The following is a 27,119-nucleotide window of genomic DNA, read 5'->3' on the forward strand; positions in this document are numbered from 1 at the left end:
CCTACAGATTTCTGCTTTATACCTCCACAAATCATTCCCACTGTTAGCCAGCTTACTGGAATATATAAAAATTACTTTATACTTCCTGTCATGTTGAATGTCTCCTCATTTTGGGTCATTTTTTGCTATAAACCACCAGTGCACTCTTCTGGATCCTGCTGATGTCTTCTGTGACATGAGTGGGAGCAATTTCCCACTCTGACTGTTTAAAAAAGACACTGAATGATTAAGTTTTTCCATCAAAATTTAAAAGAATTAATGAAAAACAGGAATATGGTTTCATGGCTTGACAGCTGAATTTTTCCTTGTTTGAATTTTGCCTTTTAGCAGATTTTAATGGCAGCAGGGCAGGCAAGGTCCTAAATGCAGCTTATACCGAGGGAAATTTTCTACCACTGCTATGAATCACTGCAAAAGTTTATAGTCGTGAAAAAAATCACAGTGGAGGCAACTCTGGCCATTCATCCAAATTTAATGGACAATTCTGAAGTTCATGACTATACTTTTCTACCTATGAAGGAAGCACACTGATACCCCTTACCAACATGCTAATGTAATATTTGTGAAGATACATGATCTGAAGAGAAAAATCAGTGATGACTGAGGAAGTTGTCAAAAGAAAACCATTTACGGTCTGCCATGTTGGTTTTGTTTTAAGCATGTGATTTTGCTGTAAGAGATTACCACAATACATCTGCAGAAGGCATCTGAAATGAGACAGCAAGGCTCCCTAAGGCCTGGGCAATCCATGTAAGAACAATACTGTTAAACAACAATTAACATTTCAGAAGGATTCTCTTTACTCGCTCCGAATTCTAACCAAGACCCTCAGCTCCATTATGCCAAGATGATCTGAACCCCAAATAATTCTCATCCAGAATGAGAACCTTCAGGCCACTGACATGAGCTAATCAGAGCACTTCAACTTAGAAGCAACTTATCATCCCATTTAAGTACATAAGGCATTTACTGGACTAAAGAATTGTACCAGTATTTGCTGACAGCTTAGCTTCCAATACTTTAAGAGGCACATGGCAGAAAAAGTCTCAAAATCCCTAGTGAAAAGCAAGCTGTTCTACCCATGACACACCTCCACTCTTACAAATGGCTTATTGGTTGTCTCAAACTGAAAACCAACAGTCTAAAACCTACAGTCTGAAACACAACCAGTGAAATTTTTGTCCAAATTATTATCAACTTGGTAGCTGCAAGGAAGTGAAAGCATAATGTTATCACCAAAAGACAGGTCACCATCCTGAATCAAAATGCTATTGGCCCAGTTTAGGATTGTGATCATTTAACGATAACTTCAGACATCAGTACAGTGATCACTGAAGTACAATGCAACTCCTGGGGAATTGCCTTCCAACCCACTGGAGGTCAAATACAAGGAGAACTTTTCAAGATTCACATCTCACATGTTTAAGCAGAGAATGTGGCAGCATTTAGCAAAATCTGATATATTTTGAGAAGGCCTGGGATTAAACATTCCTTGTACATGCAGTTGAAACCAAAGCATGGAACAGCAGTGTTACCCTAGTGGTGCCAGGATCACTACTCCTTTGCTTGAGTGTCAAACTGAAACCCCAGATTATAAAACCAGCATTTGATTGCTATTTACATATTGATATGCTACCACCACTCAAACACCAGCAGTGATGTTAGGCCAGGCATATACTGTAGTAGGATTTTTGAAGACAATCTGTGATACACCTAAGAGTGAATTTACTATATCATTAAAAAGAAAATTAGTATGGTTCGAGGAAGGGTTTTTTTCTCCATTAAGTTCAAACTATTTCTGTTATCAAGATTTTAAAAAGGGCTTCTTTAATTTACTGCAACTTGGGAAAATAGCAAGTTTGTGCAGTTTGAATTTTTTTGAGCATTAACTGATCTAGATTGGACTGGGTACTCACTCTGTCACACAGCTCTTCAAACGTGAAGTCTGCAATGGTTCCACACGCTTTATTCAGCCTCAGCTCTCTGCCTTGCACTTTTAGAATCCTTGGTCTAGTTACTATGGGAACATGAACAAAGACTCAATCTTCTCTGGATAATTACTATAAAATTCATCTCTTACAGATAGGAAATGCATAGCTTCATGAATAATAGCACATGATTCAACACATAAATTAGACAAAATGCTGATACAATGACTGCCACTTGAGTGTGGCATCAACCCATATACAGCAATGGAACTTATTAATTGGTCAGTGGAGATTGGGCATTGTGTTCTAAATGTATTCTCTTTCAAGAGAAATTAACTTACGTACAATCATTTTGTTTCTGAGCCAGCTCATCAAACAACTTATCCATGACAGCCTCCACATCAGCTTCACTTGTGCTACAGTGAAAAGAATAATAGAATATGAAATTAATAACACTTGAAGCCAACATCAAACAGCTGCCTGAGCCTGCTTAGCTTTTTGCCCATAAAAAAAAGAGAACAGGATGTTATGCTCTAAATACAAACATTACATTTAGAATACACTTAAAAGTAGAGAATATTAACTCTCAGGTAGATGATTCTGCCTTATTTGCATACACTGAAAGACTTCTGTGTTTTGAGCTGTTTCGAGTAATGAGGCAGAACAGGCAGAGCAGATCCATTAACACTATGTGTACACAATGAGAAAAAAGGCTTCTGGCTCTATCTTGCATGCAAAATAAGAGCAAATAGACAAGGCAAGGCAGTCAAGCACCCAAAGAAGTATCCTTTGAAATTTCTGACAGGAGACTTTGTGAAATTAAACGTTGAAGCAGATTTTTTTGGGGGGGTGGGGGAGGATGGGGACTGTGTCAAGTCAACTGATTGTATTGATCAAACAATTTGCAAAATTAAACTGTGAAATTAAAAACACCAGTATGATCTCTGCATCAGCAGTTTTAGCAGTTTCCTAACCTCTGTTCCTAATACTACTTGGGAAAAAAATCAACCACAGATGGTGAAAATGTGAAGTATCTGTGCTGATAGCTGAAGTAAAGTTTACATTCATCCTCTAGGCCACAAGAATTTAAAAAATTAGTCCAATCAGAGAACTTTTTTAAATCACTGAATAGGCTAGAGAGCCAACCTTTCAATATTTTATTCTTAAAGATGAATAGATAGATAGATAGATAGATAAGATTTCTAGCTGAGAATAGTAAATTAATGTTATGGTAGACAACAAACTAGAACTAGGATAATATGATGTTTCACTGAAGTTTGTGTAAACTCTTTCAGTGTGGAAAGTCTTATTTTATAGATCTTGATGCACTAAAGTCACACTGCTTCACACAGTTCTAGACATCCCCTGAAATGACAAATGAAGATCAGCTTGTTAAACAAATATTCTCCTGTTTGTTAGGCCTTAAGCACCTTAAAAATGTTAACAGCAGAACTGAGTAATTACTTTTTAGCTAAAGCTTAATAATAACAAATCTTGTAGATACAAAGAATTTGGGGGGAAAAAAAACCACCCACAATTTCAAAGACTTTAAAAAACCTTTTCTGGCTAGGAGGTCACATAAAATTCTAGAAGTTTCTCTCAACATTGATATTGGGGTGATGCTTTCCTCTGACAAAATGATAAATGAAAAAGAACAGACAACACCAGAAAAAAAAGGCCATAAAAGGGGGTAAAGAGTGTATGTGTGTATATATATGTATGTGTGTGTGTGTGTGTGTATGTCAGAAAGTATGTGCATGTGCACGCATATCAGTATCAGAAATTTCGATGGAAAGGCTACCAGAAGAAATAGGAGAATATGATGCTAAAGTGGATATTTGTATCTAATTGCCAAGAAAGTTTGTTTTGAAAATAAACACCTGAGACCGATGAAGTTGCTTTCATCAGGCATCTTGTAATTGTTACACTGATTGCTCCCAGATGAGTATGAAACAGCTTTAAGTAACCCTCAGTTACATATTTTAAATGAAGACAAGACTACACAAAATATGAAGCATCAAGAGAATTCTTAAAAAAATGTGACAATGATACTATAGCTATTAATAGAAGAACATACACATGTTGCAAAAGAACTTCCGCTTTGGGGGGCAAGACTGCTAATTAAATTTCAAAAATCTGTAGCAAAATACTGTACAGTATCTAATTTTAAAACAAACCAAACAAAAGGTACCCCCACATACTAAGCTAGTTCTACAGGGTTGAAAGCTCCAATGAACCAGCTTGGATAGAAGAATGAATGAGGTTCCCTCAAAAGAAGAAAGGACAAGGAAATAAGTACCTAATTCCATTGGCAGCTACGGGAGGTTTTTAATAATTTCCCCCCCCACTGCTTCCGAATGATTTACACATCAGGTTCTGAGGGCAACCAACATCCTTCCAGTAAGAGAACATAAAACAGAATTATTGCCAATCTCTGCCATTCACTTGATCATAAGTTTTACAGCAGAACACAATTAATTATTTTGGCTGGGTACTACTCCTGGAACTTGTTTGTTTTGCTTCTCCTCTGAGAGCTGATGACACAGGCACCAAGTTTATCCTATTACCTGCTAGAAACCACAAACATCCTTTTCCTTTCTTCAGAGTATGGACAGTGAGAAAAGAATATGGCAGGTGCTCTCCACAAGTGTCCAACAGAGTCACAGAGGGCAGCAGGCACAGGAAGCAGCACCAAGGCATAGAAAGCAGCAATCAGAACAAGGGCCATGATGAGCAACACACGGGTATCAGCAGTGGCTTCAAAAAGTACTTCTGAGCAGACATGGCAAAGTGCACAGAAAGTGAAGCCAGGCAAGAATATAGAACAAGAGCTACTTTTCTCAAGTTCATACAGTCACAGTTTAAGGATTGCATTGGACCTGTTTTCCATATATGAAATTCGGTCATTTCCTTTCAGAAGCAGGAAGAGTTACCAGTTCTAATTCTACCAAGCAGTAATCCTCCTTCCAGACAAACAACTACAACACCTAACTTCATTAAAAAGTAGCATGGACATACTTGGTTTCAAACACCTGTTACAGAGATAAAATTACCCCACCTTTCTACCTTCCTTAATGGGAACATGATTTTTAAATCAGTATTTTAAAGGTATAACCATTATAAATCTAATATTAAGTTATTGTAGTCTGCTTTGTTCAGGTTGTCACTCATTAAATAATATTACAAGAGAAAATATAAGACAGAAAAATGTTTGCACTGCAAAGGTTTCAAAGTATTAAAGAGGATGTTCCTATTAGGCAGATTTATACTGCAACCATAAACACAACTGTGAATATATTTTAAAATATATTGATTTGCAAATATAAAGTGCTAAAGAAATTTTGTCATGATAAACACAAACAATCTGTCAAAACAGAAGGGTGTTGGATTTTTTAATCCACAGCATTGGAAACACCCAAAATTAAATGAATCCTTGTCATTGGACTTCTATAAATACTTAATTACTTAAATACAATAAGGATGTTCTTCTATTATAAGAGAATTGTGCAATCTCTTACAAGAGGATATTCATTACTTTCTAACCATCTGTCACTTCAGTTCTCCAAACACCACACCTCCCCAAAAAATCTAATTAGTTTTTATTCAGTCACACATTATAAATGATGCTAGTGTGGGTACTGAAAATGTAGTTTAATGAAGTTAATATCAAGGCATAATGGAAGGCGGTTTGCTGAACAAAATGGACCAGAAGGCAAAGAAAGGAAAAGTCACACCCTGCTAATTCTACTATGCATTTTTCATTTCCCATTGACTAGGAAATTATTGGCTAATAAGAAGGAAAAAGAGAGCAAAAACAATATAATAGATAAACTTACAGGTAGTAAAGTTTTCCAGCAGCTGGAAGCACTCGTTTCCTGTAGTCTATTCCAGAATCAAGCTGGACTGTGCTGCAGTATTTCTACAGAGACAAGAAAAAAAAAAAAAAAGAATAGCTTTCCTCAAGCCAAAGCTGTATTTACTATTGTCTGAGATACAGAGAAGAGACACTGCTGAGATAAATCATCAGCATGAATATCATCTGCAAAACTGAAATTCAAGATCTAAAAGCTGAAGTCTCATTCGTAATTATTGAAGCAAAGAAATAGGCTGAAAATCATTCACATATTCAAAACAAAAAAGGCTATCACAAGTCCATCAACTAAAAAAGTTAACATAGATTAGAAGCACACGGAATGAAATGAGGGTGGATATTACTCATTCTCTCTAGGCACTGCTTTGTTGCAAAAATAATTATTTCCACATTAAAATATGTATGTTTCGAAATACAAAATTAGGAGCACTAGAAGTTTAACAGAACACAACCAAATTCTAGCAACAAGTGAAACTACTTCTATTTTGTAAGCTAAAAATAATTTTATCTTTTCCTTCTTCTAAGAATAGTAAAGATTTTATCATACAAATATCAAATATATGAACCACAACAAATTTTGCTGCAAAACGGAGAAGGGGTGAATAAACAAAGCTCTGTATCAAAAAGATTTTATTTCATTTTTGCAATGTCCGAATTAACTCAGAAAAGGATCTTTTTTGTTCCTCTTTAAACAACCTGTAAGATTCTAAGTGTGATACAGATGTCTCTGAGTAGTTACAATAATTGCTTCTGTTAGAAAACTCAAACCCAGTTGTACTAAAGGGTGCTTTTTTTGATTCAAGGCCTTAGGCTGAGAGCAGAATTCTCACTAGTATCAGTGGGATCAAGATTTTACCCCCCTGGCAAAGGGAATAGCTCTGCTTATCTGTTATGACTACTTCCAACACACACAACTTCTGGGCGTTATATATAGTAAGAAGCAAAAGAAGCTATAGAAGAAAGAGATGAAAAGTTTTAGTATTTTAGAAAATATAGCTCTAGTAACAATTTAATTAAAGCAATAAAACTTTTTTTTAATGTAATTCAACACCACTAAAATTCTTCAGTTTGCTAGAACCCACTAAATCAGTCTGCTTCTTCACTGCACCATGAACTATTAGTTTGTCTTTCATATTCTTGTTAAGCGTTTCATATTCTGCATGTCCAAATTTTTCAAAGGCTCCTTAAGGCCATTCAAATAACAAAATTGGAAATGTCAAACCTCATTCATAGCAACTACATTGTAGGGAAAAAAATTAGAAGAACTATCATCAGCGATTTAAGGAACAATGGCCCTTTTGAACAAATGCATTGCACAGGACACAAAGATCACAAATATCTGCAGGAATTACTGTGATGAGTCATTGCATTAATTTTTTGCCCTTGGCTATTAGTGAAGGATCTATACCTACATTAAACCTCCAACTTCTCTGCAAAGACATACAGCTGAAGAAAGAAGGTGAAAGAAATCATCCCGAAAGCACAGAATCCCAGGAAAATCCATGTATCTTTAATTCCAGTAAGTGAAAAAGCCATGCTAATCAAATCATTATCTTGGACTAAAGCTACTGCAAACACAATAGCATTGGTGCTACAATATTATTATAATCTATTCCCTTTCTTTTCATGAGAGCTTACAAAGAAAGAGAATAACAGAGCAGAAGAAAAAAGTTCCAGAGGCATGTAATAATTATGCACAAGGGAGGGAGGATGTTTAAGCTTTTCTTCAGCATCAGTCTGGCAGCCAAGGCTAGAGGGAAGATTACTGAAATTTCACAGCAAAGCTATTGCACTTAGCTTTTCTTTGCCAGCATCTTTCCACCTAATGGTATATTTTTCCAAAGTAGTAGATTAGCTTAAATAATATTTTCTTTACATTAGTAGGGGGAAAACCCCACAGATTACTACTACACCTTTGAGGACTATGAGATTACTTAGATTAACTTTAGATACTTGCATATATAGTAATGCTGTTAATCATTATGGTTTTTTTTATCCTGGAAACAAGAGATGGGCAATTTTACATGAATTCAGCCTCATCTCTGGCCCCTAAGTCGGATTTATAAACTCTACTGCTCCCTCAGGGTGTTGTGTTGCACATAGTGGAAAGTGAACACAGAATCACATATACTTAAGAGTATTCCATGGTTATGGTAGGGCTGAAAGAGGAAAAGCACACCTGAACACTGTAGCTGGTGTAAATTTGTTCCCTGATATTTACAGTGGTGCAGGAGGCTCAGCTGCTAATGACAAGCAGGTGTCCTGTGCACTCAGATACAGACTTGTACTGGCCTATACTATGCAGGTCATTGCAGCTTGATGAAACAGAAATGGGTGCCCAGTGCTACACTGTTTTAGTCCACTTGTGTTCCACTTACAAACTTGTCACTCCTTAAATGCACTGCCAGCCTTTTATGACTCCATGATTTAACATTACACTGGATGAGTTTTGGAGGTAAGAACCATGGAACTGAAGATGTAAATATTACCAATACAGCTACAAAGAAGACACCTTTTTTTTTTTTCCTTCCTTCTCTTTTCTCTGTCTTTGAAGTAATTAGTATTATAACTATTCAGGAAAAAACACTATCATTAGTGACTCTAGTTAAAAAGAGCTTGTGTGTTCAAAAAATTATTTATGTTTTTGGGCCCCTTCTAAGCTACAAACACTGCCTAACAGAGATATTTCTTTCCCTATAAACTTTGCTTGTATGTCTGTAATGATGTACTATTTTTGATTCTAATATAATATAACATGATATAGTTTATTTCAAAAAAAACTGTTAGACACAAGACCTTTCAGCCAGAAAGGCAATAGCAGAATCCTGTTCAGAGATCTATAAAATACAATATAGTCCTAGTGAATATTTTGCTTCCTTAGGAGGCAAAAGTAACATATAAACACAATGAAAAACAGAATTCTGATGTACAGCAGTTTTCTGTAATACACAGTGTAAGCAAAAAAGCAGGGGACAGCTAACAGGAACTGAGAAATACTTAGTCCTTTTGAAAACACTTGGCATTTTACTCCTTGGATATTCCTATTAATTGACAGGTTTGTCCTCTCCAGACTGATGGTCAGTTCAGGAAGGTAATCTGACCATTTAGAGATCATATTCTAAATACAAATAAAACAGCCACAGGAATTTCCTAGCCCTTCTACAGGTTCAGGTGTCTATCCATGCTTGTTGCTAATTATTTTCACTGAGACACTTCAAAGCTCACCCACATCTATTGTGTTAAGACACTGTATGAATATACATAAAATGAATGGCTCCTGCCATTAAACTCAAACATCATAATCTGCATCACAACATGTTCTCAGAAAACAGTCCTTTAAGACATGATTCCTGCAGTTAGATTGTAAGCTTTGCAGAGTAGGAAAAACCTTTCCTTATGTGAACAGATGACGAGTACAGATCCATAGGTGCTAATGGAAAATAACGTAACAAAAAAACCCCAAACCCCCAAACAGAAGTGGGCAATGTTATTTTCACAAACTGACTGCTGCATAGTAGAGGAGAAAAAAGGTGTGTGAGCAGCAGCAGCGAACCGAAGGGCAGTAGTAGGAGGATTGCTTGCACTGCCAGACAATAACAACACCATTTCTTCTCCGAGTTAAGAATGTACCCTTGGAGATAGTTCTAAAGGGAGATGCAGCACATGGTCACCTTTGCTCAGTCAGAAAGGTCACAGGAAAGTTATGTGCTGAGCAGAGATCCAAAAGTTCTTCCTTTTGGGGTTTCCTTTGTCAACAAGGGTACCCACCATAGTTCTTTGTTTCTGCACACATAAACATTCAGTTATCTGCTTCACAGGAAGGCAGAGGGAAAAATATTCATATTTATAATTTTTTTTTTAAGATAAATGCTTTAAATGTTAAAAAGACAGTGTATAATCAGAACATGTAACAAAAGAAAATAAAGCACACCAAAATAATGTAGATGTCCAAGCTAAACACTTAAAATACTAGATTTACAAAAAGGAAAACCAGATACATAGTTGCATGGTATGGAAGAACAAATCCTGCTCACAAGTGTAAGAATGAAATACTGAACATCAGAGAGGGTGCCTATGTGAGTATCACCATGCATCTTGTCTGCCCTTCACAGGTATCAGCAACATTATTCTCCTGCATCGTGGTACTAAAAAATCAGTACTATAATTTAAAAATCATGGAAGTTTGGAGAGGGATGGAAAATTAGGCTTTCTCTACATTTTACCCGTCAGCTTCTTACAGCATGGGGAAAACCCCTGCCAAGACTACATATAAAAGTTCTACTTTCTCCATCTTTGGACTACCTCATCCAGCACTGGACTGATTTATGGATGTGATTGCATTCTCACACTCACTAATCACCATGGAATCCTAATCAACAGCCAAAGAACTAACTGGAGTGCTCAGGTCATTAGCACTTAATTGTGAAACCCATAACTATAACAATTGGTTTCCATTTCTTAAGACAGAGTTTTAAATTTTAAGATTTTATTTTGGGCTAAACTTCTTTTGAAATAAATACTTAATATTGAAGCTACAGTCAGTCTAGTGAAACCATCCAGTTTCCAACAGATTTTCTATTCTATTGAGATATTTAAAGTCTGACTTACCCTATTCAATTCAAATGCGTAAAATTAATTAGTCATACAATTTATTTTGAAGTCATTTATGTATTTATGTATACAAAGAACAAATACAATTACAGAATTGAAAATGCAATTAGTAAGTTAAAAATGCAGTGTAAGCATGCACTCATTCCCACTGAGTGGCATAAACACTTTATTCCAGAAGGAAAAAAAGATAAAGCCTCAAGGCTCAAGACACACCACCTAAAACAACCACCTTTAGACAGAATAGATAAAATTAGACTGTTGATAGACCTACTCTAGAAAGTTATTAAATACAGACTAACAAATACATTTTTTTTCCAATAAGCACCTCTGATATTCCTTTATTGCTTCAATCAAGAATGGTAGCTATTAAAATGTTTAACTGCTCAAGAAATTAAAGCACACAACAGGATAGATTGTTATGAAGACAGAAACTTCAGAAAATTTCAAAAGGCAGTCCAAGTTAGCTGAATAACCTGCAAGTTCTCAAGACGTGTGTCTCCCCTGTGTCACAAAAAGCCCTGAAATGCTATAGATGGCCTTGTGGTCCACATTAAACACCATACTAAGTATCATGTGCCCCTCTGAGCTCAAATATTGTGATCAGCTGGTAACACTTGGTAATACAGGTGAGTAGATATTTCTTAACCTATTGAAGATCACCATAAGTCAACCCAATTACCATTCTCTGCTCTGAATTTTAATGGTTTTAAAACAAAAACCAAAAAAACCCAACATACAAATCATCCTGTCAGACCACAAGAATAGACAAATTAATCACCACAGAACCCTCATCAACAGCCAAAGAACTAACAGGAGTGCTCAGATTAGCACTGAGCCATCAAACCCACCCATCTGAGGACCTCCAGAGAAGGTGTAGGGGAACAGAGACACAAGAGTGCTTCAATTTAGGAGGATCATCACCTTAATTCCCAGACCTGCTGAGTTTCCACTGCCTTTCACACCTGGGTCAAATGGAAATGGAGTGGCAGCACTGCATCTGCAGTATCAAATGCTCATTTTCCATATGAGCAAAGAAGAGTATAGTCCTATCCCCAAGCAGGCAAAGCTTCACAATTAATACTCTTGGCCTCTGAACAAGCACATTAGAACACCAACTATTAGTAACCATGCCTAAGAAGTGCAACTTCTGGCCACTCTTTCTGAGGAAAAGGAACCATAATTTTCACATAGGTCTCATCCTCCTTTTCAAATGCATCCTCTGATTTGGTCTCCATTAACAATACACAGGATCAGTAATATTCCTTTCCTCCAGCAAATCAGAAAATAATTAGATTGTTCATTTGCAATCATTCTTCTCATATATTTACATTCAGCCTAAGAGGGTAAAACTCTCCCACATCACACAACATGCAGACATGTGATGAGAGTCACTAGCCAACAGAGAAAGTGTTCCCCAGGTAAACAAAGCTCACTAGACTTAACCATTTTTATTTTCCATTATTTGACTCCATATAGTGTTAGATTATCAACTAGAATATTGTTTATTCTTCCTTAAAATTCTTCCTTAAGCAATTTCAAGAAAAGGTTTCTCCATCCAAAGGATACCACTACAACTGGCATTTTCCATAACTGTGGTAGAACAAGAATCATCTTAAGCAAAAATGTTGTATGTAATGAAAAAATTATTGCTGACAGACAAAGCACACCCACAGGTTTTAACTTCAGTGTACTCTCAAAGTCACCAGCATGTGACAGTCACAGAATGTGAAATTTTGGAATGTGAATCTGGTCCACCTGGGACTCATGAGCTGGACAGGTCTGTCCACAGCCTGCTGAGAAGTGTACAAAGGTAAGTGCAGTTTCCTCTCTGGTGCAGCTCTACAAGATCAACCAGACAGTTAGTCATGAGCACGCCCCGTACAGGTGCGGGACCTTCAAAGGGCTGCTCCTTTTATCCTTTCACCTTACTTGAAAACAAAAAAAAAAGCACAAACAAAAAAAAGGAAATTAATCAAGTTTCTAACACTCCTAACTTTCTGCTACACTAATCCATGGGATTGAGGAGGAAGGACAAAGAGAATCACCAGGTATTTGGTGGTGGAGAAAAACTTGGTCCAAGCATTGTTGGATGTACATATAGTTCTTGTCTCCTTGTTCAGATGTTGTTGAAACAGTAGACTTTAAAGAAAACGTCAATGAATCCTCATAAGCACTATACATGACCTCTGGGGTAATTAGCAATCATTCAAAAGCAACAAGACTAAAGTGTTCTATTCTTTATTACTGTCAGCTCTTTTCTTGATCAGCATTTTAATAAAGAAGGTTCATTGCTAAGACAGTTTCATGAATCAGTCATAATTACATTCTGACATGCAGTGAATAGTAAAGCAAAACTAAGTATCACTTCATCAACCTTTCTAACCTTTGTGCAAGTATTAACTGTAAATAATTTTTACACAATCTTACAACAGAAAATCTGCATATTTCTTAGCTTTTTGCATACTCTACACTAACTGAATTTCCTGTGACCTATACCTGAAAAAAAACCCCAATATTACAATCAGGAATAATTACTTATCTTGCATGGTATTCAGGTATTGCCTTCCACAGACCAATTTAACTTCAAGTAGAAAAGGCTATTTGTTCTACAAAACAGTGCAATGCTTTACAGGGTTAACTAAGGTTTTTTTACAGCCTTTTCCCCTATATTCTTCTGCAATAATGAAATCTGGGAAATTGTTACAATAGCCTCAGCTACTTTATTCTTATCCCAGTTGCAAACACTCTAACAAAACGAAACAAAAAAACCCCAAAGAACCACATGAACAAATTTTGAGGAAAACTTTCTAAATGTCATCCAAGAATTCTGTACAATATCAAGGAAAGTAATCACTCTCAAGTTGATTTGGGATAACAAGCATTTTACTTGTGAATTATTTTTCAGTGGACCTAGACCATAAAGATCTGGGAAAAGAAATACTGCCAAATACAACTTTTTCTATCAATCCTTTTCTTACACTTGTGACAATTACATTTAAACTTTAAACTGAAGAGTTTAGCAGAGATAAATTGAGAGGCAAAATACATTCAGTGGAAGTTGCACAAGTTTACATTACAACCTTCAAAACTTTAACAACTAAGAAACCCCACTATTCTTGCTACCACAAGGAACATACGATCTATTGTACAACTTTTCAATAACTTATTTTAATGTCTAGCTACAAATCAGCTACCCCCTAAGAAGAGGAAAAAATAGACAATTAACTTGTAAAATAATGGTGCATGAATAAAAAGAGAGACTCTTAAAATGTACTGTTCAGTGAATAGTATTTCAGATATTCAAACAAAAGTGAAAGAATTCAGGAGGTACAGATGTGGCTGTGCCGGCTCAGAGACAAGTAGCCTCTCCTTTTTCCAGTCAGAGAACTGAAGAATGGCAGAGTAAACTTCCACACACTAAGAATTACACTGAACAGTGCTCCCCATTTCACATCACTTAGGAAAAAAATCTTCCTTGCAGAATAAGAATAAATACAAAAGGAAAAAAACCCACCTGCAAACTACAAATCACTGTATAACACCCAGTTTTGCTAAAGGACCAGTAATGACTGTAACTTTCAATCTCCTAATAAGCAAGCTGTGGTGTTCTGTGAAAAACAAATGCCAAGAGTTCACACTGAATTTATAACATGATGTTTCATAAGCTAAGGGTCAAATTCACCCCAATACACGTACTTCACTGGAATTATACCCTGGATGAAGTTATTTGTCTAGATTTCTTTTACACTGTTGTTTTTCTTTTTAACATTTGATTTGTATTTCTTTCCCCAGTATTAGCCTTTGCTCCTGCCAGAACTGTTGGCAGGCAGGGAAAAAAAAAAAAAAGAAAGAAAAAAAAAAAGTAGTCTTGATTTACGAAACTGAATTTCCCAGAATAATAATTTTAAAAAAGCGATTAAGATCTAAACAAAGGCTAAAGATGGCTTACACTTAGCTCTGATGAGGTCCACTACCTCATTACCCAACAACTGAAAACTTCTGATGCATTTTGTTTCAAGAGAATCCAAAAGTCCTTGCTGTAAAGCAGGCTGGGGGGTGCAGGGTCCATTCACTCTTTCTGTATCACAACCATTATGTAAGAAGTATAAAACACTGCCTTTATGCTGCCAAACCACAATGACTCTTCTTACATCAAAGGGTTTTGGCCACTAGGGTTTTTTTTCTCTGAAATTTATTCAAGCCAGGGGCAGGGAGACAACAATTCATACACGCTAATTACACCTAATTATCTATTCCTTTTTTTTCCCCTTTCCACCAGCTTCGGCCAGTGCTATTTGCTATCTGGGTTTCTCACAACCTCCCCTTGCCCTGTCCATCCAACTCAGCAGCAAAGTCTTTGAAGAAAACAGTCGTGGCTTCTTAGAATTTTAACAATATAAGGTTCAACTCAAACTAAATTATTCTATTATTAGTTTTGACACATTTATGTGTTAAATATGAAGGCCTCTTGGTTAATTTGGCAAATTCCTCACATCTCTTCACAACTAGAATTGCTGGTAACACCCTCTCTTGTAGGAGCTTCTCCTCATGCTTTCTTTTCATGATCTAAATGAAATGTTTATTGGATTAAAGTTCTTCTCTGCAGACCTCCACGGTGGCCTGTGACAAAGAGCTTAAAAGCTTTATTAATTGGCTCGGGCTTTTTAGGGGGAGGCAGGACCTCATTTCACATTACATCACAAGCAAACAGAACTGCCACGTGTAAGTAGACTAATTTACCCTGATACAGCAGGAATCAACTATTCCATATCTACGATATGCTTTCATTTACTCATTTTAATCAAGGAGCAAACAAACCAAGCCACAGCTCAGGAAATCCTAACAATTAAAGAAAGGGAGAAGGCAGGAAGCCTGGCACAGAGCTACAGTAGCAACTATTTCATCCTAAGATAAAGTTTTGATCTGCATCTAAATAAACTGTCTAGGAGAAAGTGTCTAAGACAGACATAAAAGGTAAACAAATGAACAGTTCATCCCTTGAGAACACAATACAGCAATAGGTACATTATAAAATATTGTAACAGTTACATGCTCTGAACTACAGAATTCAAATAACCCTTTTGTTTAAATTTAACACACACACAGGCTTAGAAGGCTGAATGCAAAAGGGATTGGTAGCTTCTAATCTGACACCTTGCTTTCTATATACAACATTTTATGACTTGATAGGCTCACAAATTTATCAAACTAAAATTACCCAGAAATTATACTGATGTTCAAAAATACTTGCAGCACAAAATACTTGCAATCATGCTGTATGTCCTTTTTTTATTTTTTCTATGTTTAATTAGGTACACTTCACAAAAGATGAGTACTTCTATTACTTGCACAGAGAGAGAACAAGAACAAATGCTCCTTCTACTTAGGAGTTTGCTTGGTTACATACTAAGAAGGGAAACAAAAGGCCCAACATCTTCAATAATGAAAAAGTCAATTGATAGGCGAAGCCATCACAATATCAAAGGCCTAATCCCTGCAATTCTGACTCAGGTGACAGTTCACAGGGGTCAGAGTGGCTGACACTGACCTCAAAAGCAGGTTTTAACTATTCAACATACTGAAAGCTGCTGGGCTATCACACCATTAGACTGGAACAAACTGACAAATCAATTTCATCAAGGAGATGACTTTTTTGGGAGAGGGGGGAGGAGAGAGGCAGATCCGCCACTCAACAAATCCCTGCATTTCTCACACAGGTGGTTGGACAAAAGCTGACTGCACCATCAAAGACATTTTATATCTACCAAATGCCTTTGTACAAAACTAACTCCCACAATTTCCTTAGGGGCAGCTCTAAATGTTTTTTAAACAAGTATTTTTCACATTCTCAAACTAAACTACAGAAAAGTGAAAAAGCTTTTAAATTCCTCAGTTTTGTGCTTTGTAGGAAAGGGTGTATTTTAATTAAAACCACAGTCAGCAACATTCTAAATACATAACCATTAACCGATTTCAAGAAAGACAGGGCAATACAGTGTATAAATGATGCATTGCTTTCTATTTGAGAGGAGTGTGCAATGCTTACTGTTAAAAGTTGTTTTAACCAAACAGTTTTAAAATAAATAATTATTTGGTCCCTAATAGTAGAAGAAAAAAAAAAAAGAGGGGAAAAAAAGACGCTGAAAGTAATTTCATGTCCTACTGGCAATAGATTTCTGGCCAATTCCTCCTCTTTGCTCAAAGCAAAATGCAGGTAGCCAAAGCCAAACATTTTTTTCTAAAATTGTACCTTTTAAAGGTATACTCAGACTATGAAAGGCCCTAAAACGTTTTGACTTTCAGTTAAAATTAACTGTAGTGCAAGTCTATTGCGTGAAGAAAACCTGACAAAAGGCAGAAGTTACATACTTGGTATTTCAACACAGCTTGACATTTTGAAGCGTCATGCTACGCTTCCAGGAAACCTTTGGAATCTCAAGAACTGCTCACTCAGATTACAGACTCTACACAACAAATTATTTGAGGAGCTTTCCTTCTTGATTTTCCAGAGAATGAAGCATTGAACTAGCCACTGAATTAAGAGTTAGGATTCCAGAATAGTTAAGGATTGATGCAAATGTCTTCATTAAATGTCTGCAAAACTTAAAATGTTGCCAAACTTACTGCCAAAGCAGTAAATTAAAGCGCCCTTTCTCTTTTTTTTTTTTCCCCCCAAGAGCCTCACATAATACCCTACATTACATTGTTAAAGATTAGTGCAATGTTGTTCTGCTGGAGGGCAGGAAGGCTCTGCAGAGGGATCTGGACAGGCAGGATCAATGGGCTGAGGCCAATTGTATGAGGTTCTACAAGGCCAAGTGCTGGGTCCTGCCCCTGGATCACAACCACCCCAGGCAGTGCCACAGGCTGGAGACAGTATGGCTGGAAAGCTGCCCAGCAAAGAAGGACCTGGGATTAAAATTTCTTCACCAAAAGGGTTTGTCAAGCATTGGAACAGACAGCGCAAGGAAGTGACTGAGACACCATCCCCAGAGGAAAGATGTGCAGATGTGGCACTTGGGGACATGGTTTACTGGTGGACTTGGCAGTGATGGGTTAATGGTTGGACTCAACAGTCTTCAAGGTCTTTTCCAGTCTTAAAAATTCTGTGATTTCAAGATACATAGCTTTATTTGTAAATCAGCATTAAAACATTTAGAAACTTTGTATATTTCTTTTAGGTTGAGAGTAATAATTTTTGGAGTATTTCTGCTTTAAGCATTTGAACAAAGTAACTGAGCAATGAATGTTTTTTTCAAGAACTGTCTTTAAAAAAAGAAAAAAAATTACATAGGAGTTCCACACACTTTAAAATGCTCAGCAAGAGATCCTACGAGATTAAAAGCTCAATCAGAAAGGACTGAATCTAATTACAATTATAGAATTAAAAAATTTTTCTTCTTAATATTTCTTATCTCTGTAAAGCTCTTTGTAAAATTTCATGGACTGAAGAAGCACTCATATCTGCTGCAGAAACTAAACCCTTTCATAAGGAATACTGTGTCCCAAAGAATCATAGCCACAACGACAAACTGATCAATTCAGAGTTTTCCCCTGTTTATAAAAATGACCCCTTTGAGTTACGGGACTAAAAAAATCACTGAAAAAAATACATCTCAAATTATTTAGTACTTCAAAAGAAGAGAACACTGGAATAAGATCAGAATTGAACAGGGAACACACAAAGGGCAGAAAAAGCTGCCAATGGTGTTACTGACCTGCTCAATGACACAAACCTGGGGCTTTTATGTGGCCACCAGCTGTAGGACCTGAAGCTTTCATGTGGCTCTAATAATTGGAACTCACACAACAATCACTTGTGCCCAGTAATCTACCACCTAGAAAGACAATATGGACAAACTGTGGAAGATAACTGTATCTTCCCTAGAGTGCTATTTCACCCTTTTGCTTATTCCACAGAAACTGGTTTGCAGTTATCTTTGTAAGAAACAGGAACTCAAACACAGATACTGGAATTAGATAGACTGAAGAAAATACAAACAAAATTGAGGATGAACATGGGTAACTCTAGATCTAGGGAAGAAACGATTACTTTTGATCATTTGAAGACAAGAAAAGATACCTGTGTAACAGTTATCCAGGTATCTAGAAATTGTGTTCCATGTAAGAGGAATGAAAAGAACCTGAAACCTATTTCAAGTGAAACATCTCTTCACAGAAATATACTGCCAATATTTTCCATTCATTCCACTTTCCCAAGAACTTTTAGAGGAATCTGAAACTCCTGTGTTATAATAGAACTACTTTTAGTGCTCAAGTCTTATTTTAAGATTTATGATCATGAAAGTTAATTACTGAAAAAAACAAACAAAACCAACCCACCTATTCACTCCCACTAAACCCCAAACAAAAGCCCTCGGGGAGGCTCTGAGCCCAGAGAAAACTAGGACAGGAGTTAGTCCCAGCTGTCAAAGCCAGTACCAGGGGACAGGTCAGATGAGACCAACATTAACACAGACACACATGGCTTGGAGTGGGGGAAAGGTTGAGAAGACAGTAAACCAAACATTTGCAAGCAACCAATGCAATGCTTTCCTTTGTATTTTCACACAAAATCTTAGAAGAAATCATATTTACATTTCCTAGTCATGGAATTATGCACAGCTGAGGCAGAAGCTACTTTATCCATTCACACTAATGCCATCACACAGATTCCACACACATTGGGGAGGCCTCTATCTGCATTTCTCAAACCACCAAAGCCAGGGTATCAATGTAGTTCTATCCACACCTTTGTAACATAAAGGTCACTTGTTAAAATCTTACTCTAGAATACGTTCCAATGTGCTTTTTAAATGCTGACTTCTGCTGTGTTAAACTAAAAATGTAGATTTCAACATTTTTTAATTAATAATTTTAATACCATGCCCTTACCCTTCCACTTTACAGCTAGGATCAGAGAAGCATTTTGTGGACAAGCCTCCTTTTGGTTATTATGTCTTTGGGAAAGAATAATGTTACATTGGTAATATTTATGAAAGTGGCATTGAAGGCACATATATTTAGAGCAGTGTTAAAACACCAAGGTGCTGGGAAAAAGAACAATGACAGGAAATCCAGAATTTTAGAAAGGCCCTTGTGAATTATGTTAAAATTTGCTTCTCCCTTCATTCATTATGACAATAATATTCATCTACCTCTAGTCTGGGTTGTGGTACTTGTTTCTTTCTGCAGTACTCCATTCTCTAGACTAAGCCACCTTTACCACTTCTCTCAGCATTCCATACACTCCCTTCTAAAAAATTTTGATTACTTTCCCAGTCCTGGTGAGGTGTTCTGGTGCATAAACTACATTTCACTTTTTTTTAATTCAGCTAGCTAAAAAGAGAAAAAAGGAAACTATAAATAAGTGCACATGATAGGTATTCATAAAGTCTGAAGATCAGTGAAATGAAAGAGCCCTATGTGTATCAGGGAGAAAACTAAGAGTCAACAAAGAAAGACATATAGAAAAGAATGATTTGCCATGGTTGCTGCATTTCAAAAAGCAAATGCATATGAAACTATTTCTATTCTTGAAAATACTCTATGATTGAGAGCTCTCATCCAATGCAGCCAGCTACAAAACAAACCCTTTTCAAGAATTTGAAATGGAAGTGCTTGTTAATTTATTTTTATGTTCCTTACTTTTCTAAAGCCATCCAGGTAAAAACCACTCTCACTGGTAACTTCCCTGACTTCATACACAGCCATTCCAAAATGCACAGGAGTGCCACAAGCACGTCAATGGCATATTAACTTTGAAAGCTAGTAATTGTACAGATGTCAACATTAGATAGTATTTGCAAAGGTGCTTAGGCAATTAAGCAATCTTCTGATTCTGAAAGGGCCCACTGAAAATGCAAGGCACTGTCAGCTGCTTTACTGCTGACCACCTGAGCAGAAACATCCAATCAAGGCATCGACTCAGCAATTCCAAATCTCCTATCACAAAACCAAAGCTACCTAAACTCTGCCTTACGAGTCTTTTATCCTAGATACCAATACAGTTAACATTATTTATGTATTTATTCTAGCAATATTTCTGTGATGTAGGGAAATGTTGTTATTTCCATTTTACATGTCACGTCAATCCAGGCAGAGCAGGATACCACAGCTGTATTTTAGCCCTCAAGAATGTAACAATACAACTGTAGCTTGTGAATGAAAAATATCTCCAACTTGTCCAGAACTCAAAAGTGTCATTTCAGCGTATGTTCCTTTTGCAGCAAAATAAGCACCAACTGTGCTACTCACACAGAGGAAGGATCCTCCATTTTTAAATTTAAACGAAGCAATTATTTGACCTGCCAGAACACAACTTGGACACTGAGGGAAGCTTGCTTCAGAGCTGCTGCTTGTTGAACATTACATGAATTCTCACAAACAGCCATTCAAAAAACTACTTACACATGAGAAAGACCCAGGAACATGGTAATTGAGGGGTACAGAACAAACCCTACTTCCCTTGCATCAAAGAAATAGCAAGCTATTCTAACATCATAAATGTAAGATAGCCACAAGTACAACACAGTATAAATGTTAGAGGGACACTGTGTTACACAGCACACATGCACCAGCAGGAAAGTCTTATCCAAACACACACATTCTACTGCCTTAATCAAAAAGATAACTTTTTGTCATGCTAAAAATGTCCAGCTCTAGAAACATGTTAATTCCAGAAGGAAAAAGTCTCTTCTTGCCTTACCTTCAATTAGTTTTGCTCTAAATAGTTAAATCAGATATATATATATATAATCAGGAAACTTGCATCAAAGCAATCCTCTACAAATCTTCTACAAATTTATTAATAAAGCAGGCAAAACTGAAAAGTGTTGAACAAGGGGCTCTCCTTACCTTCAGCACAGCAATGAATGGTACAAAATTAGCCCTCTGAAGACCATTTTTATAGAGATCTGAAAGAAAGGAAATCAGTACCATTTTGCTACTTAGTCTTAACAACGTCGGCTTATCTTCTAATCTAGCAAACAAAACTCAGTGTTGCTAGAGACAGGAGGAGGAACAAAAGGCAGAAAAGGAAAGCTAAAATCCATTTCTCTTTGTTTACTGTATGAAAATTCAGTACAATCTTAAGGAAGAAAGGAACATCCTGAGGAAGTGTGGAAAAGGCAGGGAGCAAAAAATTACTTAGACCTCTAATGACATATAACTAATTCTAGCAGAAGAAATTAGAGTAGCATCTCTTTTAAAGTAAGGGTATAAAAAAATATTTGTAATGCTGGGTATACGTTGGTACAGACTGTAAGGCAAAACTATGCAACTGCTAAACCCAAGTATTGGGCAGAGGGCAAAAACCCCACATAAACTAAAAATACACAATTTTTCTTTACAAAGTCAGCATCGTTCTTGGTCAGTGCACTGTGGTGCATTTATCTTCTAGCAATTCTGCCAGGTACACCTCCTGTTCAAAAGCAAGAAAAAGGATCAACCCTAAGGCCAAAAAACTGAAAATTAAATTAATATGTAAACTTAGGCAAAGTTGCTAAAAATATAACTGAATAAAGAAAAAAAATAGTATGTCATGTAACAAAATGCAGATCTGCATCATCAAACAAAAAATACAAATTAACAAAAACAAACTCCAAAGCAGAATTTTTCACCTGACGTATCTCTATATATTTAAACAACATAAACTTTTCTTCTCTGGAAATTATCCAGCTGCCCAACAAGTTCATAACAGAATGACTTCTTCTTTGAAAACACAGTCACTTAAAACTGTATGATGAGCTGCTCTGTTTCATTAATATTCTGAAGCCTTATAAAAAGGCAGTATAGCACCTATACCTGATGGAAGGAATGAATAAGAGAACACAGACAGCTGGCAGAGATATCACCAAAATGCCACACAAAGCACATGCCAGGTTATGATTATCCCTTATATTCCCCATAAGGCCTGAAGGCTACAGCTACACTAAAGCTTTTATGCTTTACCAACACCTGATGGTGGACAGAAGATGCTGCATGCCTGAGACACCAGCAGGGTACCTACAGAGTGGTTTTCACAAAAGTGGATAAGTACACAGAAACATTTAGAAAAATTATTAGTAAAGGCAATTCCATACCCTAATTACTAACAAAGTTCTAGGAAGCCATGCATCATGCTCATTCCCAACTCAGCAAATCAGGATGGTTATACATTTGTTAAAATATATAGCAATCAATTGCGTATTTACTTGCAAAAACTAGTGAACATGTAACAGTAGTGTAAGACAGCTACTCCCATTAGTTCTTCTGGCTAATATGCCTGTGAGCTTTGCACCATGTCTCTGTTTCGTGAGGATCAGAAAAAACCCAGTAATTTTGGTGGAGAAATGAAGCCAGGACTCCTCAAATACAATCTTAGTATATTCCCCTGGGGCAGGAGCTCATCACAGTTACATGTATCACTAACAGTCAGCAGCTGGGCACATCTGCTCTCTAACGAAAAAGCCACTCTTTCCCTCTGTGCCCACAAGAAACAAATCTCTCCATTTAGTCTTAAACCTCAATGTGGAATATTACACTAACCCAGCTCTCGATGTCAGACGCACCATGAGCATGCAGAAACAGTGACCAGAGAAGAGAGAGGCATCGGCCAACACCTGGACTGAAACACAGCACAGTTCTGGAGATGCTGCTCTTGACATTCTCTGGGGTAGTTAATACAGGTGGATGTTTTTCATGTTGATACAGTGACTTAATATACATTAAAAACACCCATGTAACAATAAAGGTCGATTTAAAACGTTGGCTACAATCCCCAAGTTATGATAAAAAAATTCTCCTGAGCTTTAAAGAGCAGCGCTTCAAAAAACCAAAGGATGGCTCTCACGTGAGTAAAGCACCAGCATTCAGTCAGTCTGTCTGTAGTCAAACCAACTACAGGAGGTACAATTTCATCTTGTTTGGTCAAAAAAGCAAAATAAGCCAATGGGAAATTATTTTCTCCCCTAATAAAAACATTTGGGTGGGGTTTTTTGGTTGTTTTTTTGTTTTTGTTTTTTTTTGCTAATATAAAGTTCACTGTAGAATTGCACATTGTTAGTGATTGTCTTTTACTCAATTAATTTGAGTAAGAAAATAAATGGTAGTTATAGTTAACAATTAACTTCAGTATTTGAAATTGATCAGTCCAAAGTGTCGTAAAAGTTTATGCATTATGCTAACTGCTAATGTCATGCAATACAAACATTTTTCTTCTCTACAAAAAATTACAGTTACTGCTTGATTAAAACCCATACAGATTTGAGGACTTCATAGAAAGATCTACTTAGCTAGTCACTACAAGTGACTAGTCACCGTAAGAAAAGAGGTAGGAATGGAAACAACTCTCCACTTAAGTAATTCCCTCAAACCAGCTTGTAAGAATGTAAAAATGGCATCTTGATAAATGACTCTCCCTCAAGCTGGTGGATCACATCTGCAATTTTCTGAGTTAGAAACTGGGAAGGAATGTGATCTCATTTGCCTTCTCTTCTGCAGGATATGATCTTTTCCTATCCTTAAACACATTCAAAACAGATGGTATTTTAACCCTCCTCAACCACCCTGTCCCCAAATACCCTCTCACTGGTTTGGATAGAGTAGAGATGATCAGAAGACACAGAAGGTTTTGAGGGTAGTGGAGGAAAGAACACTTTGAGTTTGAGATAAGGAGGAGTAAGATTTAGTGAAAAACCTTTCTTCCTTAAGAACAAGAAAAAGCGGAGGACAAGCTGGAGTATCTCTGGTTCTCACAGACTAGAGAGTTCATTAGTATTAAATACTGTATGGTATAAATACAATTGTTTTGTAAGATACTGAGATTCATTGAATTTGGGTAATACTGGTAGAATGTTTGTTTTTACCTTCTGGCGGCCTGTTAGATGTTGCCACAACGACAACCCCATTTTGGAAGAGATTTTCAAAAAGCTGCTTCAGAATCATGGCATCAGCAATGTCAGTGACCTGAGAAGACAACACATTTGTTTTATCTTGCTTTCAGCTTCTGCTGCAATAGATCTGCAAGTGGCTTTGTAGCTAGGAAAATGCTTGTTAGTGAAAGCCATGGAAAAAGATTCTAATTATTGCTTGGTGAGAAAAAAATAAAAGGGATAATTAATAAGCAGTGAATGTACCACAGTCTTTCAAAACTTGCCCACTCTTTATTGCGGAACTCCACCATTTCTTTACCAATTGCTAAATGATTCCGTGTTAACTTCTATTATAAAACTACAGGTGGGAGACACAGAAAACAGACCTAAACATTTAAGAGCCTACTTAATTAGGAACAACATGAAAAAAACCCAGAAGATAGAAAGAGATACACACCGGCTGTTTTACATTTCTATTACCTTTGAGGCAAAGGTTTGCAGAGGTGAATTTAAAATGGTCATGAGACTTCAGAAATAAAGACAAGTAGCCAACTATACATAATCAGCTGCTGTTGAAAATAGAATGATATGACATAGATACTATTGTGTGATTGTTGCAAAAAACAATTCAACAGATGGCCCATCACAAAAATAAGCAATTTCATTGTTCTTTTTAAGTGCCTTCTATTACTGTCCATGAATAATCAAAAGGCAGGCAGTCACTTCCAGCACAGTCAGCCTCTTCTAACCTTCAGGCACAAAACACGAATGAAAAACAAAAATGGGTAGGACAAGTGATACTGGGGAGGGGTAAGGAAGAAAAAATGACTAAAAGATAAGCCATTAAGTAAAATTTCTTTAAGTATCTTAATTTTAGCTTAACAAATTTGCTTTATAGTACCAAGAAATAAATAAAGAAAATTACCAATAATAATGCTGTAAAAACAACAACAACAACAACAAAAAAAAAAAAAAGAAGAAATTTTTCTGAAAAAACAGCAATTCATATTCTACAGGAATTCTCCACCTTAGTATGTAAACAACCTTTATGATCATTACACTTGATTCTCCTGCAGTCCCTGTGGTTATTATAAAGACACTTGTTGCATTTTGACTTACCAAAAGAGACCCCAGTTGTGAGGAAATAAACCAGTGGTGGCATGCTGGGAGTTACACACACCCATTACACAAGAGATTGCTGTTTTCACCACCTTAGATGTGTATGCTGTGATGGCAATACATGTGCAGAAAGATTTTAACTAGTATAATTTTTTCTTCTACTCCACACCCCTCCAGCCCCCATCATTCTCCCATTACTAAATTACTTTTCTGGGCAGAAAAAAAGATAATTCTACACTAGAGACTTAGGTAAAAGACTTAGGTTACATTTCTGGCAGCTAGTTTCGAAGCAATAATTTTGTTAATGAACTATATATACGCACTAGTTTCCTTCTTCCAAAGATTGCTTCCATTTTGTTCTAGGAATGCCTTAATAGGATTTTTTTCCTTTTTAAAAACCAAACCTTTACACAATCTGTAACAGACACCTCAGATGTGCACATCTCGAATCCCTAAGATCTGCTATTAAAAAAAAGTAGTAAGTCACTATTGCACTATATGTTTAATATACCTGCTTATGTTTCACTTATCAATAATTTATTTCTTCTGAATACTAAAATTTAGGAACTTCTCCCATTCCTAAAAACCCAAGACACACAAGGAATCACTATAAATGTGCATCTTAGGGGTGACTGAATTTCTTGTACCACAAAGCACACCTAAAAGCCAAGTTCTAAAAATCTATTACAGAAGCCACTTTGTTACAAACCTTTTTGTTTAATAGTACTACAAAGCATGCTACCTTTAGAAAACAGGGAACGAAAGAATATTAATGCTTGCATAAAACAAAACAAAAACATTCTCTTATTAATGACAACTCTTATTTGATGCAGGATTCTAAGCTCCATTACAAAAAAAGGAAAAAAACCCCACAAACCAAACCAAAACAACAATAACAAAAATCAACAAAAAACCCTCTTGAAAGTTCTGACAAAAAGCAAGAGCCATTTTGAGGACCAGGATGCAAATATGAGCTCTTTTTATCTAATACACTTTAGGAAAAACAAAAAGATTTCAACAAGGTAAAGCAGGTAGAAGACAGTAACTATAGGATCTTAAGTTCTCATGTTTTTTACTGTATCCAGCATTTATTGCAACTGATAATAAAAGCAAAGGCTACAAATTACCAATAAGGAGAGCCTGCTAGGGGAGAGAATGGAGAAATTTCATTAGCATTTAAGAGAAAAAAGAAAAAAAAAGGAAAGACACTAGACTAATAGTTAATTTACATGTGTAAGTGCCGGAGACTCAGTCAGCCACTGATTGGTACAGTTCCATGTAATGAATGACAAACATAAGCATGTATTATCAGCAATTAGTACTAGCACAAAAATAAGGGCCTAATTTTTATTAGAGGCTTTTAATAGAATGCAGGTTAGTAAAAACTCCCTAAATTGTTACTTCACTTTTGTAATCCAAATGGTACCACTGGTACCTTAAGGCTAACTCTGCACTATCACCCAGCTTCCCAAGAAGGAGGGCCTCTGGTTTCATTACTAACACTAATATAGCTTACAGTCCTGTGCCAAAATTAGAGCTTCTAATTACCTGTGTATAGCTATTTGGTCATGGCTAGCCACCCCTGTGTTCCGAGACACCATAGTTACAAATGGCTTCGTTTTAGGGGTTTTCTTCAAAATGAAGACATTTTTAGAATGGCTTAAGACTTTTGTGATTAAAAAAAGACTTTAATATTTCCAGTAAGCTGTATGACAAAGATCAACAAGACATAGCGAT

At 36.5% G+C, this 27,119-nt stretch overlaps 1 protein-coding gene across 2 annotated transcripts in view; it reads right to left on the bottom strand.

Moving 5' to 3' along the window:
* The window catches only part of AFG1L (AFG1 like ATPase), a 61,724-nt gene that overhangs the window by 14,256 nt on the left and 20,349 nt on the right, over positions 1–27,119 (bottom strand). For both annotated transcript variants that reach the window (XM_039569726.1, XM_039569727.1), the window contains exons 6-10: positions 24,258–24,357; positions 21,268–21,326; positions 5,765–5,847; positions 2,274–2,344; positions 1,917–2,017 (exon numbers count right to left, since the gene is read on the bottom strand). In XM_039569726.1, coding sequence (XP_039425660.1) covers positions 1,917–2,017; positions 2,274–2,344; positions 5,765–5,847; positions 21,268–21,326; positions 24,258–24,357 — 414 coding nt within the window. The remainder of the gene's footprint in view (positions 1–1,916; positions 2,018–2,273; positions 2,345–5,764; positions 5,848–21,267; positions 21,327–24,257; positions 24,358–27,119) is intronic.

Source organism: Corvus cornix, chromosome 3 (assembly GCF_000738735.6).
Source record: "Corvus cornix cornix isolate S_Up_H32 chromosome 3, ASM73873v5, whole genome shotgun sequence".
Lineage (NCBI taxonomy): Eukaryota > Metazoa > Chordata > Aves > Passeriformes > Corvidae > Corvus > Corvus cornix.